Source organism: Semicossyphus pulcher, unplaced genomic scaffold, assembly GCF_022749685.1.
Source record: "Semicossyphus pulcher isolate SPU_LCO1_2020_fin unplaced genomic scaffold, fSemPul1.0.p SCAF_9, whole genome shotgun sequence".
NCBI lineage: Eukaryota > Metazoa > Chordata > Actinopteri > Labriformes > Labridae > Semicossyphus > Semicossyphus pulcher.
The window spans coordinates 25,598,277-25,616,423 of record NW_027211770.1 but is presented as its reverse complement, the minus strand read 5'-3'; the positions used below and the strand labels follow the sequence as shown (position 1 = coordinate 25,616,423).

Genomic DNA, 18,147 nt, shown 5'->3' with positions numbered 1-18,147 from the left:
GATCATTTAACTCTCTGCAAACAGGGAGCACAGCTTGCTAGCATGGCCAAGCTAATTAGCCACTTCCCCTGTTTCAAGTGCAAAGCTAAGCTAACAATCTCCTGGCTCCAGTTTAATATTTTCTGTGAAGATCATTTAACTTTAAGCAAACAGGGAACACAGCTTGCTAGCCTGGCCAAGCTAGTTAGCTGTTTTTACCTGTTACAAGTATATGCAAAGCTAAGCTAACCGACCAGGTCCTGACCAATGACTGTATATGGTCCTGACTGCTATGTTTGTACAGATCATTTAAATTTCGCCAAGAAAGCAAATAAAGAGTATTTCATCAAATCAAAAACTATCCTTTAAAAGAAGGTGCTTGATTATTGACTGTTATTGAAACAGTATTTGCTGATATGACAGTACAAACATAATTGTAAGACAGTCAAAGCAATTAAACCAACTTTCTACAGATGTTCAGTGGTAGTCAAAAAGTAGTCAAATATTTTTTAAGACATGCCACATAATCTTTTAAATATAAAACCCTATTTGCCTAACTCTTTCTGGAGAGACTCACCACCCTCTAATCTTGGTATTAAAAAACAGGGAAAAAGCCCACGGTGAGATTTTGAACCATACTGATGGGAAGGCTTTTTAAATTAAACAGGGCTTATCCAAAATCCTCAGTGTGCACATGGAGTCCTCTCTGAATATCAATCAATATCAAAACATGCATAGCTTTATTCACAGGGGCTCTTAGTGCCCTTTATGACCTCTGTGCAATTATTTGTATGTATGTAAACAGGGTCAGATTTAATTCATACATTGCACTTTCATTTGTAGTTTGCAGAAAAGTTTATTTATGCTATTCTACTGATTTTATTTGAATACAATGTACACTGAGCATCTTTGTGGTCGGGGGGATTTAATTGATTACTATCAGTTATCAATAGTCAGTACATCACCAGTCAAGTGTATGCACACTTATTTAAAGCAAAACAAAAGTACACGTTAGACCAGATAAAACCTCTCTTCACTGTCTGCTGATTTTGTATGTGGACTCACAAAATCAATAATTCTACCTTGATGTAACTTCAGTTGGTTTCAAAATATGATCAAGCCCTGCAAATGAAAGTTAAAAAAAAACAACTTGTGCTTGTCTCAAACATCAGTTTCTTGTTAGCTTTTCTTCGCCTTGACTTGTTCCAGTCCTCAGAGGGAGACAAGCACATTCGAACAGATAACAAGATGCTGTTTGTCAAGATGATAAGGAAATACAAGGAAAGTCTGACACAAATCAAGCATTGGAAAAACAGTCACGTTTCAGTGAGTCCAAAGTGTGTGGAGTCTTTTAGTCAGTCCTTAAATATTCTCTTTTCAGACTGTATTTAAACAACACAGTGTGTCTCTTTTTCCATAAACATCTCCAGCTTGTTTGGGTTTCCTGTAGCTGTCTTTTACTTGTCAAACACTCTTTTAATGGTCCTCAAGTAGTTTTTATTCCATCTGGTTGCCATGTATCTGTGTCCTTCAGTCTTGCCTGAGCTGCTCGTTACATTTCTCTCCTCTTAAATGTTTTGTCATTTATCTCAATCAGCCGTCCAATCTACTGTCTCATCCCCTTCCTGTGTATCAAAGCCGACCCCACCTTCACCTTTACTCTCTGATCTCAAATATCAGGCCTTTCTTATTTGTCGACAGTTGACACTTCTCATGTCTCCAGCTCTCAGCAGTGCAGGATCTTGATGAAGGCTTTGCGAAACTCGATGTTGAAAGTGGTGTAGATGACAGGGTTGACGGCGCTGTTGAGGTATCCCAGCCAGGTGACGGCGCTGTACAGTGAGGGCGAGATACAGCAGCTCCTGCAGTGGGCCTTCAGCACGTGGGTCAGGAAGAAAGGCAGCCAGCAGATGATGAACACACCTTGGGAACAAGGACAGGGAGAGGATTAGTGCAGTCATTCCCAACAAGAGGAACTTCAGTTGCCAGAGGGTACTCACAAAGATTGTGGAGAAGCTAAACACATTTTAAGAAAGTTTTAGTTTCATGATTTCATTAAAAGAATGTTTCCATATTTTAAGTAACCGCTTACCTGCTACACCTGAACACTATATTTTGCTATTATATAAGAAAAAACAGTTAACGTGTGCACTGAGGTCTAAACAGGTTGCTAAAAGCTGTTAGCTCAAAATTGTAAAGACAGTACAAATAACTGGCTAAAAGAAACAAGTACATGATTGAAATAGTGAAGTAGTATAAGATAAACACTGAAATTAATTAGGGAAAGGTTAGAGGTAAAATAGTTGAAAAAGTTAGCCAAAAGTGATGAATAGATGGTTGAAATAATTAGCTAAAAGTAGCCTGTTAGTTTAATGGTTGAAATAGTTTGCTTAAAGTAGCCTGTAAGTTAAAGGGTTGAAATGTTTAGCTTACAGTAGCCTGTAAGTTTAATGGTTGAAATAGTTAGCTTAAAGTAGCCTGTAAGTTATAGGGTTGAAATAGTTAGCTTAAAGTAGCCTGTTAGTTGAATGGTTGAAATAGTTAGCTTGAAGTAGCCTGTTAGTTTAATGGTTGAAATAGTTAGCTTAAAGTAGCCTGTTAGTTGAATGGTTGAAATAGTTAGCTTGAAGTAGCCTGTTAGTTTAATGGTTGAAATAGTTAGCTTAAAGTAGCCTGTTAGTTGAATGGTTGAAATAGTTAGCTTGAAGTAGCCTGTTAGTTTAATGGTTGAAATAGTTAGCTTGAAGTAGCCTGTTAGTTTAATGGTTGAAATAGTTAGCTTGAAGTCGCCTGTTAGTTTAATGGTTGAAATAGTTAGCTTAAAGTACTAGATATAAATTTGTTAACCAAAAGCAATAGATAAAATGGTTGAAATAGTGAATCAATGGTTGAAATACTGAGCTAAAGGCAGCCTTTTCAGATATAAGGCTGAAATAGCAAGCATAAAGTAAGAGTTATATGTTGAATCTATTAGCTAAAATTAACAGACAAAATGTTTGACATAGTAGCCTAAGCTTAAAGTAATGGATAAATTGTTGAAATAATTAGCTAAAAGTACTGGTTGAAAAATTAATTATACACTGCCTGTTGGCACCAGTGTCTGATCGTACTTGAAGCTGGTTTTTTTGGCACTCACTGACTTCGTTCCCTCCTGTCTTGATCGTTGCTTGTGTTGTATTAACTCGCAGATGTACACAGACGTAGTTTGGATAAAAGTGTCTGCTAAATGAAATTATAACATTGTAACATTGTAACTAAAGGTAATGATCAAACGGTAGAAATAGTATGCTAAATCAATGTAATGAATTAACGGGGCAAATGGTAAGCTAAAAGTAGGCTTATAGATAAATTGTTGAAATAAATAACTAGAAAAAACAGTTGAAATACCTAGTTAAAATAAGAGGTTAATATAGTTAACTTAAGGTAATAAACAAGGGTTGAATTAATAAGTTAAAGACCTGGGTAATGGGTAGAAATAGTATGCTAAAAGTAATGGATAACGGTTGAAATAACTAGCTAAAAGTAATGTATTAATGCTAAGTAGGCTAATAAATGATTGAAACATTCAGCTGTTTTAGCTCTACCAGTATGTGTCATGAAATAGTGCTGAGATATTATTTAATCCCCTGTTTTGTAAGTCAAGCAGAATCATGAAACTGAAATGGATAGAGGGCTTCATCAATATAAATGTCAGCGTCACAGCAGCTGTGTCCCATAAATCACAGAACAGATGATATGTCCAGATTCTTTGTCCAGTTGTCTCCACATGCGCTTTCAAAGCCTTCCATCGAGGTTAGACTCAATTTATTCAGTACTTACTCATTAACACAGAAAAGTTTTCATTTGACAGATTTTCACCTACATGTTCTGTGCATATCCAGTCAAAGGTCAGAACGGAAAACTGCAGTTTACATAAACAAGATTTAATGAGCACTGCCGTCACATTCATGCAGACTAATTTGTTTGATATAAACACTTTGATAAAAAGTGCTCAAAGTGTTCTGAGTATGTGTACATGGTCAAAGATGACCAGCTCATCACTTAGTCTGCATATCTCCCCGCTCACCCAGAACAATGGCGAGCATCTGCGTCGCCTTCCTCTCCTTCTGCTGCGACAGCCTCCCTCTCACCCTGTCCTTGGTCATCCCCCATCTCTCTCTGCCCCCGCTGCGCTCCCTCCATCCCTCCCGACCCCTCATGCCGTCCTCCAGGGTGGGAGGTCGAGGCATGAGGGCCGACCGTGTGACTGTTGAGGGGAGAACCGGGGCAGGTCCGACTGAGATGGCCAAAGAGATCCTGGCCCGTCCCGGGTGGGAGGAGGTCTGGGGAACAGGAGGAGGTGGAGCCAGGCTCTGCTCGGTCTGCGGCAGGAACTGACCCGGCTCCACTTCGAGGGGATGAACCACAGCCTCCTTTACCAGCGTCTAGCACAGAGAGAAGGAGGAAGAAGGACGGTAAGTATTGTGGGACAAACACAGGCGTTGACACTTGGTTATGAAGGTGAAATGAAGGCGATGCATTTATGGATGACAGAAGGTAATATATAACAAGAAGTGAGCGGAGCATCACCATAAAGGTATCAGAGAGACAGGGAAGTGACAGTGAAGAGAAAAAGGCCATTTGAGCTGTATCCACACACTGAGTCCAATAACTCACCACTTTCTTGCGCTGTGGGCCGGCAGTGGCAGGTCTCAGGATGAGGGTGCACAACTTCACATCCTCTGGTTGTGTACATTTATTCTGAAAGGGAAAGACACAGCTGATTAAGAGCAGAAAATATATTCCAGTACTTCTGGATCTTTGAAGTTGTTGCTGATATCAACAAAATAACATGAAAGAATAATTGAATTTGAATCTCTCACTCAGCGTAAACATCATGTAACTTTAATGAAGAGCTGGAACAAGCTGAAACAGAATATATGACGGTCTTATTTGGAAACTTTTGAACAGCACATAGAAGTTGTGGACTTCCCTTTTTGATGGTACAATCAATGTTAATGCAGACCAGTGGGCCTACATCTATCAAACTGCAAAGCTCAGCAAAAACAGTGGATTAAGAATCAATTTCATTTGACCTCCAAACTTGTTACTTTACCTTCCTGTGTCGATGACCCTCGCCCGCCTCAGCCGCGCTCTGCGTGTGCAGGCCCTGTCTGCGCGGCGGGGCGGTGCGTCTGCCTCGCTTGCGCAGCACCACGCAGATCTGCGCGTACACCAGCAGAGTAACGATGAAGGGAACGTAGAAGGAGGCCACGGATGAGTACACCACGAAGGCCGGATCGGCAAAGCTGCATGTGGTGCCTTCCCGGCTGGCTAATGCAGCGAAAAGGAGAGGATGGTACAAAGAACAGGGATTTATGTCGAGTTTGAATCAAACGTATTTTGAAGGAATTGTTTTGGAAGTATGCTCATTCCCTCTGTGGTTGAGAGCTAGATGAGGAGATAATTATTACTCTCATGTTTGTACGTTACAAATGGAGCCAAAAGATGGTTAGCTTAGCTTAGCATTAAGGCTGGAAGCTGAGAAAAAAGGGCTAAACTGGTTCTGTTCAAAGAAATCTGCCTGTTACAACTCCCAGCCAAGAAAAAGTCCAGCAGCTAACTCCTCTTAAAAACCTTCACTTCATGTTTTTACAAGGTAAACTGACGTCATAGACGGGCACGATACCAAATGTGACAATGCAGTGTTTACGTATTTACAAACACACAGGTTTTTTTCCATTTCCGGAAAGGCAGTGGTTTTGGAGATACGAGGTTTCTGCCCAACAGCAGCTATGTATATTGAGAGCTGTAGAGATGCTAATGAGGTTGATTTGGGTATCATGCTGTTTCACATTTTAACCCTTGTTTCCTCCTCAAATTTACTTCCCTCTGGACACCTTCGTGGTAAAAATGTACACGCACAAAAAACTGCTATAAAATCATCATACATCAATATTTGTTTCTGATTTTTTTTTCATAAAGCACTTAAACAACTTCAAACTTGCTCAAAACTACCAAACACTCAATCATTTTCGGGATTTTAACCCTTTAAATGCCAGTTTAATTATTTGAATTATTTAATTATTTATTACAAAAAAACACAAAAAGTGAATTATTTTCTTTGGTGGTGATTAAAGTCTTGGATATGTCAAAGATTAGCAACAAAATTGATTTGATTGCATTAGTATTTTTTATGTAGTATCAGATACTCCCTCTGGACACCTTTGTGACAAAAATGCCTCATTGACTTCCAATAAAACCAAATTTTTTAATCTCACTGTCATTACAGTATAAAACCGTGCATTCTGTAATGTCAGCATTTCATTTTGAAGGGATTTATGAAAAAAAAATATTGATTTATGATGATTTTATAGCAGTTTTTTTGTGCATGTACATTTTTGCAAAGAAGGTGTCCAGAGGGTGCAAAATGCATCACGAGAGTATAAAAGACATGTAAGATTAAAAGACATTGGATTTCAAAAATATTACTTAAAAGAAGAGTTCCTGCAAAAATTCATGCCGAAAGCTGTAACACAGCCAAAATGATCGCCAAATCAAAAAAAAAAAGTTGAAATGTACGAAAATGCCCGAGAAGGGCACAAGTGTTAAGACATATATATAATGTTACAATGTTGGATGTCCAGACTAAACGTGCCGACAACCAACGAATCCACGTTAAACGATGTGATCGCTTCATTTTGGCCACCTTCGATTTCAGTTTCCTTTTAAAGTTATTGATCGGCTCGATGAGCAGGCAAGAGTAATTTGAAAGAGCAATGAATATGAACATTTCCTCAACAACCAGGGTGTGACTTAACTTCTACATCCTATATAAATACAGGATTTATGCACAATGAAGAAATTAGTCTACAAGACGGTTGCAAAGTTATCTTCTTCGACTGTTTCCGGCAGACTTCACACATTTTGGCGACACTTCCCCCCCCATTTAGTTGCCAGGAATTGATACTACCTTCGGCTAACTGAGACTCATGAGACTCATCTATTTGCCGAAGTCGCAGCCAGTGTTTGATTCTACTTGTGTAATTTTTGAGCCTGTCTTCAGTTCAGTTGATGAATTGTGGAGGAGCGCAGCAGCTGTCATGTTCTTTCAGGGGAGGCTCACTTTGCCACACTTTGCAAACCCCTGCTCTAAAGTAAATCACTGTCAGACTTCCAATTTTTTCGGAGCCCTTTTTGTTCAAGCGGCATTAAAAGCAGACCTTGGGGAAAGATTGTGTTTTAAACTGCGTGAACTTTGAAGGCGACAGGATGAGAGCTCCTTTCATTGCATGAAAAAATGGAAAGGGGGACGTACAATTACACAAAGTTTGCGAGTTTAGCTAACAACATTTGCATGCCAGAACATGTTGATCACCTCAGAAAAACACTCTCAGGGACAGAGTGGAAATCTACATTACAAGTACATTTTCATCATTATCTTGTAATTTATGAGCAACCTGTTACTCTTCTCAGTTTGATCTCACATCATCAGCATGTTGCTTTGTTTGGACACGACTGCTGAATGTCAACCCTCACATTACTTTTTGTTCCCTTCTTCTCCTCAAGTGGTTTCCTTTCAGTCCAATCTGAGCACATTCAGAGCTTAAGTCCCTCCTCACAGCAGCCTTCATTAAGTCAGAGGCTGGCCGCCGAGCATCTTCACTCCTGCTCCTTTTGTGAGACAACAGCCGAATGGAGGATTATGTGTGCCCACTTGTTGGCTGTGCAGACGTCACCTGTCGTTCCCTCCATGAGAACAACATATGGAAATGTTACTGAACTGTCTGTCTGTGTGCGCAAATGGATATTTGAGTATGACGTGTGCTGGTTTGCAGAATGCTAAGGTTTGTCGGCGGAGCAGATGTCGGGGATTTGTTTAGGATCTCATCTTGACAATTACAATTCGGGACAGATGGAGCAGGAGATTGCAGCGGCTGCGTGTGCATAAGAATGCCTGTGTCCCGCTCTATTAGCAAGTCGAGTATATCCTCTTTTAATTACACCTCAGAGAAGATGAAGTTTAACGACCGGATATGTAAAATCAAGAACAAAAACAATAACAGCTGTGAAGGAAACTAGAAAAGTTTTCAAAAAAGAATAAATTTAAAGAATTTTGTGTCTTAACCTGCATCTGTTTAAAACAGGCAAAGATTTATGACCCAGCAGCAGGAACATTAAATAAGATGCTGGAGCCAAAGAAACTTTTCATTCAGTGGCTTCTGCAATTCACGAACCTGCAACAAGGCTCTACAATCAGAGTGAAATGGAGGATGCCAAAACTCTGAAGTATCCAAAGTCCATCGATCCATCCATTATCTATACCGTTTATCCTGTTCAGGGTTGCGGGGGGCTGGAGCCTATCACAGCTGTCATTGGGCAAAGGGCAGGGTACACCCTGGACTGGTCGCCAGTAAATCACTGGGCCGACACATAGAGACAGACAACCTTTCGCACTCACACCCACACCTATGGGCAATTTAGAGTTGCCAATTAACCTTACGAGCATGTGTTTGGACTGTGGGAGGGAGCCGGAGACCCCGGAGGGAACCCACGCATGCACGAGGAGAACATGCAAACTCCGCACAGAAAGATCCACAGAAAGGCCCACCAACCGGTGACCTTCTAGCTGTGAGGCGACAGCGCTAATCACTGCACCACCTTGCAGCCCCGTATCTAAAGTCGTTAAGTAAAAAAATATAAAGGCTGAAAAGATCTCTTTGGCTGACCGCCGGGGTCAGCCCTGCACATGGGTCTGTATGTGACTGACTGAGTAACTGACTGAGTGAGTGACTGTACTTTCACAGCTGTAGAGAGAGAGAGTTGCGACATCGCAATGGCGGCTCATGGAGCATATTGGACCTCCACTGATGCGACTCTCTGTCTATACGGCTCTAGATACTTTGTTCGGGGAGTGGGGGGGCTGCTCCTCCGCTGCTTGTCCACTGTCCTCATCTATGTCCGCAGCGCGTACCTGCTTCAAACACGTCGTCATCGGCCTCATGAGGAACACATTGCCCACAAAATCGCACATTGACCTGATGCGGTCAGCCACATACAAGGTTTTGACCTCGCCTTGTTAGAGTTAAACTGGACTCTTCTCTGAGTATTTGAAGGGGCGTATAAAAAACAAAATAACATTAAATAACAGTTACAAGCAGCGGCCGTGGCTCAGTGCTCAGAGTCTGTCGCCTCTCAGTCGGATGGTTGGTGGATTTATCCCCATCTCCCCAAGACACTGAACCCCAAATTGCTCCCCCATAGCCATCGGTGTGAGTGTTATTAGTACTGACTGACAGTTGGCACTTTACATAGCAGCCTGTGCCCACAGTGTATGAATGTGTGTGTGAATGGGTGAATGTGCCATGTAGTGTAAAAGTGCTTTGAGTGGTCACAAGACTAGAAAAGCGCAATATAAGTGTAGTCCATTTACATGCTACATGATACAGGCTGAGTGTAGATATGAGCAAGTGAGCTGTTGCAGTTAAACCAAGATTGATTTTCTTTCCTGATTTTTTATTTTAAGGATTTTTAAAAGGTCGGCAGAGAGAAAAGTATTGAAGTATTATAAAGGGAAAAAGTCAAAACTTGGGAAAAGTCTGCAAAAATCAAGAGAACCTTCTTCTCTGGGGGCAAAAACCACTGGTGGGAAACATTTCTCTAGCTGCTGGCTCCAAGAAAGACCAGCATTGACAAAGTTAGCTAATTTCAGTATGTACAGTATTTCTATATAAAGTTCTTATTTTGTTGTTGTTGTTGTTGTTTTTTCTCTCTTTGCCTGTCTCTATCCTGCATCTATCCTATCTGGTTCTGCTCGAGGTTTCGGCCTGTTAAAAGGAGTTTTTTCTGCAGCTGTTTCCAAATGTTGCTATGCACTGCTCATGGTGGATCCATGTTGGGTCTCTCTCTTAATAACATAAATACGAGTACGGGCTGGACCTGCTCTTTTTGTAGAGTGTCTACAGATAACTTTGGTTATGATTTGGCTCTATATAAATATTGATTGATTGAATTTATACGAACAATAAACGGTGACCAGTTGCAGGTCTTTAACCAGTTTGGCAACTGCAAGACGTGCAAGAACCTAGTTACTACTTCACCAAATTTCCTGCCCCTCCTCTTTCATGAAGACATATGAATGATTTTCAGTTAAGCCACCCTATAAAGTGACCCAGCACCAGAGCTTACAACACCTTAGCGAGTAAGAGGGAAGTAAGTCAAGAGAAAGGGTCCGCTGTAGCTGTTACCGGTGTTGTTGAGTCCAAACAGTAGAGGGCAGGAGATGGCGAAAGAGAGGAACCACACCACAGCGATCATCACCGCCACCCTCCTCCTGGAGCTGTATCTGGTGTTGTAGAGCATCGGCATGGCCACTGCGGTGTACCTGCAACAAGAAGCACACAGAGCAATCATTAGCATGCCTCTCACGCGCTCACTCCCTGTGTTTGAACACGAATGCAAATGCAGAGTAAACACATGTTAATGCATCCTCAGACTTCATTATCCCGTTGTCATGTTTGCACATATTTTAAAGTAAACTACAGAGCAGAGACGAAGGATGACAGTTTCCGCTCAAACAGACAGAAGCTGTCACTGCCTGTTTCACAGCTGAAAGGACACAAAACACACTGCAAACACCGTCAGTTGTGTGCTTCTTTAATATCTGACTGCATGGCAGAGGGTGACAGACACAACAGGTGAAACTCTCAGTGTTATGAATCCTGAGGGTTGGATGAGGTGTGAAAGTGCGAACATTTTAAAGTGTGTAAATCCTGGAAAGATGTCTTTTTTTTTGCAGATATATTGTCATGAACAAGAGTAAAGCTAAATGATCTATGACAAACAAAGGAACAGGAACAGGGATCACTCGGCTCATTAGGTACGCACATTGACAGCCAATTCGTGGTTCTGTCTGGCTGATGATTGGTCGACTGAACATGCTCCAGAGAGCCACAGCCACATTGTGAACACACCCAATGAGAAATGAAGAAACTGGTTGTGCATCTGAAATCAAGTCTGATCCAGAACTTTAAAAAGTGAAGCCACAGCTGAAATGCCTTAAAGCCGCATTCTTTCTAATGGCCAGCAGGGGGCGACTCCACTGGCTGCAAATGTTGTTTAGAGTGACAAATGAGTCGACTTCAGCATTGACCTCTGACCTCAGCAAACATTTTACTGATGAGTTTATGGCCTGAAGTCTGCTTCAATACAGCGTTACGTTTAATTAGTAAATTATGGTCCAAGTAAAATCGACGACAAAGCAGGGTCTGCTTTAGGGTGTGGCTTCCTGTGACTGACAAGTCGCAACCAAAATAACCTGTTAACTATGACAGAGGCTTTATACTTCATATACACCCCTTTGCCTGGTACCAAAAAAACAAGATGTTGGATATAATAGCTGTCATTAAATATTCAGACAGACCTTCAAAATGTCTAACTTAAAGGAGCAGTTCGCCCCTGGAAAAATCCACTGTCAGTCAAAGCTGGTGTTCTCTCTAATCAATAGAAGCAATAATATTTGAAATTGGTGCCATAGCTGTGGAGAAAGTTGTACAAACAGCTCGTGGTTTCACCCATTCTACATTCCTACAACACCCAGCATGCATTGCGCCCCTCACTTTGAAAGGAACAGCCCAGCGAGAGACGCTGGAGTGAAATATTACTATTTTTCGCTGCAGGCAACGGCTCAGAGCGGGACAGAATCTGAAATACAAAAAATCTTCAGGTCTGCAGTCTACATTTCAAAGCTGATGATTTTGAACGAGACATGAATCAGTTATAAATGTGGAATGTCTGGGAGGGAAAACAGATGATCACATTTTACAGTGTGTGGTTTTTTCAACTAAACACTGCACACATTGGAGGAGGGCGTCCCAGATTGAGGAAGTGTAGTTTAGTAAGCTCCCTGGCCTCCGCTAGATGTTGAGCTTTATGTAGTCTGGCGGAGGTTTTCCAAAGAAGTGGACAGCGCCCTCCAAATGCACAGAGTGAAAAAGCATTTTTGTTCCTACCATAATGGCATTAGCTCCCCATAATAGCACGATAGGACTGAGGTTGAAAATCGGGGAACTGGCCCTTTAAGAAGTCATGGCCTATAAAATTAGAAATGGGTGTTTTAGGACGGTCCTACTCTCTTTGCTGGAGAGGAGTTAACGTTTGGCAAAGGTTGGTCGATTTTGTGCAGGGTTAATTTGGGGATCAAGTCATTAAAAGGGTCTTAAAACACACATTAATTACAATTACTTTATTTGGATTTATGCTAATGTGACCATCATTTAAAATTGTGGGACAGTATTTGAAAAGTCCTAAGACTTTACCCTGTTCTTGTGATGAGGATTAAACACCCCAAATTAAAGATGGCAGCACTTTAACCTTGCAGTCACCACTTTATTTTAAACCTCCTGGGCACGAGGCCAACACAGCTTCCCAACTGCTGGAATTTATCATCGTCTGCAGCTCCGACAAAGCAATAAGACTTTATCCTCAATAGTTATCGCGCCAAATTAAACAAGTCTGAACCGCTGCGGCCTCAAAGTGTCACTTTGTCGGAGTTATTAGGTCGCAGCTGCAGACGACCTGCCCGCCGGGTGTCTCCTCACCTCCCTCTGGAGCCATGAGGAGAGCGACAGGTAAAAACGCCAAATCATGGTCACCTTCATCCACAGAGAAGAAGCATTAATGACAGCAAAGGAGAGTGTGAAAGACGCAGAGGAGGCCTGCTGAAACATAACTGATGACTGGGGCTCAAATCGTGCTGCTTTAACGGCCGGATGATGGATGAATCTTTTAAGTTTTCAGTGGACGTGTGCAAGCTTTTTAATGCTGGAAAGTGTTGCCAGGTCTTTGTTTAACTGCATCAATCAAGATCAATTTAAGATGAAATGCAGAAAGTAAAGACGGGATGTATTGATTCACTGTCAGATTTGTTATTTTGGATTAAAATCACATCAAAAGTATTTATAATCGACTGACTTTTTCTCTTGCTGAAAGGGAAAAGTGGAGAGAGCAACGAGGGAATGAAAAAAAGGAATCCAATGAAAAGAAGAATGAAGAAAAGACAAATACAGAGTTAAAGGGATCATCACCTGTCGATGCTGATGGCGCAGAGGTTGAGGATGCTGGCGGTGCACATCATGACGTCCAGGGTGAGCAGGATGTCACAGTGGATGAGACTGAAGCGCCACTCTCCCACCACCTTCAACAAAACAGGCTCACATTAAGATCCCTTTGTCAAACATCTGGGCTGGGAGAGCAGGACTTTTACAGGTGTTTGCAGCTCTGTCACGATTTATGTAAAAAGGTAACAGGTCAATGGACACGTTGAGACTTCTGTTGGAAAAACTTGATACCCTTTTTTATCACTCCCCAACAGAAATCTAATGTGGCCCTCAACTCTGCTGCCGGAGGGAGTGTGGAGAAGTAATGGTTGATCATGCTCATATTTTTTGGACCTGCCACCTGGAAGGAAGTAAATAGTCTATCTCGGACATGTCCCCGCTGGACTGAGGCAAGATGATGCCTAACTCCTTAAGATTTCACTGGCGTCAAGCAAAAAAAACATTCCAAAATATTGGCCTCTTTATCAATGTTGTCGCGTTGCGGGGTAGCTAGACTTATAGAGGAAGAATGAGGAAGACGTGCTGTGCTTTGCTAGCTCAAGAGAGCACAGATTTATTTCCTTGTCGCAGCAACAGCTAGCCCGAGGTTGTCGCTCATGGGTCTTCATCTCCCCAGAATGCCAAACTTCCACTTAACGACCCCCTCCAGTGAAAATCAAGTGTTTAACCTTGTAAACATCTCCATGTGGTGTTCTTCATGTGCTACAAGACGTATCAGGGACAACATCAGCAGTCATCTCCATGGCTGGGCCTGTCTGCTTTTAAACTGCAGTGTACCAAGGACAGGCTGAACAACACGTTTTCAGATTGGCAGGGTTTGTGACATCACCAACCTATGGAGCCAATCCCGTTAATGGAACGGGGTGACGCTATGCATATCATTATGTGTAACCTATGGCAACCACAAGGCGATGTGCGAGCCAGCTGTAACCGTTATATTTGCAAACTCACGTTAACGTTACTACTTCTAATTACTACATCTCAAGCTAGCTAAGTTTAAACAAGTTGCCACTAAACGATGGCAGAGACGTGTTTTGTTTTCACAACGGAGGGGGTGGTTGTAAATTTGCACAGTGGGCAGGGCCTACGCAGATTCAGGAGTTTTTAATGAGGAGATGCCTTGGGAGGATTTTTACAAGGTAATTAAACGTATTTTGCAGAAAAAAACAAATCAGACACAATTTATTATTACCCACAATGGTGGTAGTAACCAACTGCAAAACAACAGCAGACATAAACAGGAACTTACACCCAGCGTAACAATATTGTTAAACAATAGCCTACATTTTTGAGAACACTCCCAAAGAACTGGGGGGGAAACGGTGGGAAAAAATGATTTCTTACGCCGTTAAACAGATCTTTCATGATGAATGCAAACATCACGTGCAATGACTCACTTGAGGCACATTCATGCGCTGTCCTCCACTTGTCCTTCTTTTGCGTACTTTAACACTTGATGTCATTGTACTGTGTTCAGTGTTCATAAATGTTCATAAAAATGTCTTTTTCTTTCCAGTTTTAACTTCTTTACTTTTCAAGGACTGTTCCTGCTTCACTCACTCTGAGGATTTTGATCTGTGTAATGTGTTGCAGAACCGGTGGAGCAGCATTAATATTAACCAGCTTTAACATTTTATTCCATTTGCATGATTTTCTGAGTGACCCAATTTACCCACAGTACAATTTTATCTCCGTTATCACAATTATAAAAGATAAGGCATTAATCTGATCAGTCTTGTGCAAAGAAGCCAAACTTCTTCTGATTTTATCTTGTAAGTTAATTTGCTGCTTTCCTTTATCGCCTGTGATAATAAAGTCATAATAAAGTCATTCTTTCTGGGTTTTAGACAAAAAGAAAGATCTGAACTCCTCCCCTTAGACTCTGTGACATCATGAGTTGTGGCGGATTTATTAGCTTATATGTAGATAACAAGACAACAATAACAGGAAACAGCACTGATGTTTGCAGTCACAGGAGAGATTTCATGCAGCACAAATCAGGCTGAAAGCATCGTTATTATTGCAGGATTTAACTTAATAATGATCTGTGATACCTGTGGAGTAGCTTAGCATAATTTACAGTTAAAAAAAACTCTGTGCAGGCCCTCATGCAGCCTCTGCCTGAAACAACTCAGTCAGCTCTGTCCCTTTAAGAAACCCCGCCCCTACAAGCCCACTTTCATCTGATTGGCCAGCTGAGGCTGCACTTTGTGACGTCACAAAGTTCGGCGTGTAGAAAAAACTGTGTGAAACCTGGTGCTTAGCAACCTGCAGACTGAGCTGAGAAGCCTGTCGAAAACTCCAACATACTTTTACCTACAGATTTGAAACTTCACCCACGTTAAGTCTGAACATCCGACATTGTAACATTATATGTATGTCTTAAAATGTGAAACAGCACAATACCTCCTCTTTAACTTATTAATCGACTAGTTGATTGACTAGAAAATTACTGTGTAACTTTTGAAATGTTTTTCAAGCTCAAAAAACAAACATTCGCTTGGTCCAGTTTCTCAGTTGTAAATTGCTGCTTTTCACTGTCCAATAAGACACTAAACTGGACACACTGATCGCAGGGAAAGACGCAATTTGATGACAATGCCTTCAACTTTTTCATTATTTTCTTACATTAACAAATGAATCAGTTTAGGGCTACAACTTGTAATCTGTCAGAAAAGAATAAAAAGTCTGTTTTTATAGCTATATTACATATAACAGCCCGAGAAGATGTCTTTAAATAACTTGTTTTGATCAGTCAGCAGTCTTACACCCAAATATACTTAAGTTGAATTTGATTTCAGAGAAGAAAAGTAGCAGATCTGCACATCTGAGGAAGCGTAACCAGAGAGTGTCTTAAAAAATGACTTAAATGAGCCATCAATTATTAAAATAGGTGGCTTTTTGTGTGGATTGGCACTGATTTCTTTGCATAATATCATTAATGATTTATCAGTTAAAGACTTATAAAGAATAATGACTTACAAAGTTGCAGCATTTGTCGGTTAGATACATTTTTAGATGAAACATCAAAGGCGTAAAGCTGGCATACATAATGCAGAGCTGTCATCTGTAACTGCTGATCTCAAATCTGATGTTGTTGCATCTATCTTGCATGAGCAGCACATCGAGCTGAGGGTGTATTTTTGTGTTTTTTGCTCACAAAACAGAAAGAAATGAAGATGCCAAACAGAAACGCACTCAATGAACACAGAGAAATGCAGACACACACACGTTCGCACACACCTCGAGGTAGACGCCCCAGGGCATGACCAGCGTGGCCAGCAGCAGGTCGGACACGGCCAGCGACACGATGAGGTAGTTGGTGGTGGTCTGCAGAGCGCGCTCCCGCGACACCGCCACGCACACCAGCACGTTCCCGAACACCACGCAGAAGATCAGGAGCACCAGCAGCACCGCGTAGAAGTTATACGGAGGGGAGGGAGAGGAGGGAGGGCTGGTGCAGTTAGACGGGGAGGGGGAGGAGGTGGGGAAGGAAAGGGGGGAGTATGAAGGGTCGTGGGTGACGAAGACGGAGAAATTGTGCTGGAGGGAGGAGAGGGGGAAGGAGGGAGGGGAGCTGTCGTCTGACTTGTTGAGGACAGTCATGATCTCGCTCCGGTGGACATGGTCGGCCTGGAAATGACGACATGAAGAGAAGAAGAGAGAAATAATGAGCCAGAGAAGCTTAAAGTCCGCTGTGCACTCGATTCAAGACAGTTTAGAGGAATAAAAAGGATTAAAAAAAGGACCACACCACATATACACACACACACTGAAGTACACAGTGAATCTCACAAACAGATCAATTGTCCATTAGTTCTCTGTCTGTTCTTTTTGGCCTCTGGTGCTCTTAAAGGAAGTAACTCAAAGTCATGGAGGGGAAACTGCCGTCACTGTCTCTGTTCACACAAGTTCAGCTGTCTGCAGCGTGTTTTTGTAAACAAACGGAAGTTTAACAAAGTTAACTCTTGTCCATTTAATACCATTTAACAAAAAACATTTGCAGACTAATTCTGCAGTAGATTAATCTGTATAAAAACATATCTGTGTTTGTAACAATCTAGACAAGAGGGACAAGATTCTGGCATCAGAGGCGTCCTGGTTTGATTCGTGTTCCTGGTCTCTTAGTTTGGCTGTATACAGGAAAACAGGCCGAGTAGAGAGCAGACACCAATCGTGTAAGGATTGACCTTTTTTATCAGCTTTTTAAAGATGTATCTTTGTTCATTTATCTGTTTAAAGAGACGAGCTGAGGTTGTCTCCCATCTCAAGCTGCTAATCAGTCTGTATACAACGATGAGCACGCCGCATACGCAGTCATGGCCCAGAGGCGAAATAATCATCGGATCATAGCTGATGGTTTCAGAGGTTGGTCAATACATAAAATAAGAGATAAATAAAGAGAGCTGGATACCACCAGTCAGCTTTGTTACCACCTGCCCCAGAGGTCAGTCACAGTACTGCAACTAAAAATGACTTGTGGATTGCCACAATAATAATAGACATTTTTATAACTTTAAAACTATGAGCCTCGAACTGCAATTATGAATCTTTGCATTATGATTTTTTAACCCATGGAGGTTTGTAAAACTTAACTGTTTAACGCGATAATCTTAAAAATTTAATTGAAAAAAATGTCTGTTAAGTCACTATGTATCACTGAATGAGCTAACACAATGGTGATTGAGCCTATGGCCCTCTGATGAAAGCCTTTGCATTTGCAGTATTACAGACTGGGTGTCTGTGGCGACTTTCACGGAAAAAATCACGTGACACGTTTTCCATCAGCCAGCAGTGGTCGGTCTGCCAGAGAGGGTAGGCGGAGCTAAGCGGCTGCTTTTCCGGTCTCTGCAAGTGTTGTGAGTAAACAGTAATCTACTATGGCTGAACAAACAAAGAAAAGATGGATGACTACAGATACAACTTCAACAAGAAGTGAAAATCCAAAGATAAAGAAACAAATTTGACGCTCAGATGAAGCAAACAGTCTGAAAAGGAAAGCGACCGTCAGCGAGGAAAATCAAGAATACAACCGGAGCCAACCGTGGACGTCTGGGATGTTGGCGCCTGT

At 41.6% G+C, this 18,147-nt stretch overlaps 1 protein-coding gene across 1 annotated transcript; it reads right to left on the bottom strand.

Moving 5' to 3' along the window:
• Positions 1 to 1,705: 1,705 nt before the first annotated feature.
• On the bottom strand, positions 1,706 to 16,682 carry drd2l (dopamine receptor D2 like). The gene is made up of 7 exons (XM_069655993.1): positions 16,320 to 16,682; positions 13,044 to 13,153; positions 10,206 to 10,342; positions 5,075 to 5,292; positions 4,636 to 4,719; positions 4,046 to 4,403; positions 1,706 to 1,902 (listed from the first exon to the last, which is right to left on the bottom strand). The coding sequence occupies exons 1-7, from the start codon at positions 16,680 to 16,682 to the stop codon at positions 1,706 to 1,708; spliced, it is 1,467 nt and encodes a 488-aa protein (XP_069512094.1).
• Between the last annotated feature and the right edge of the window lie 1,465 nt (positions 16,683 to 18,147).

What these genes read in the sequence shown, in the direction of transcription:
- drd2l (XM_069655993.1), bottom strand. Translation starts at nt 16,682, where the DNA reads ATGACTGTCCTCAACAAGTCAGACGACAGCTCCCCTCCCTCCTTCCCC. An exon ending in CCTGGGGCGTCTACCTCGAG is followed by an intron (nt 13,154 to 16,319) that starts GTGTGTGCGAAC and finishes GTTTTGTTGAAG; the next exon opens with GTGGTGGGAGAGTGGCGCTT. An exon ending in GTTTGGACTCAACAACACCG is followed by an intron (nt 5,293 to 10,205) that starts GTAACAGCTACA and finishes TCGCTGCATTAG; the next exon opens with CCAGCCGGGAAGGCACCACA.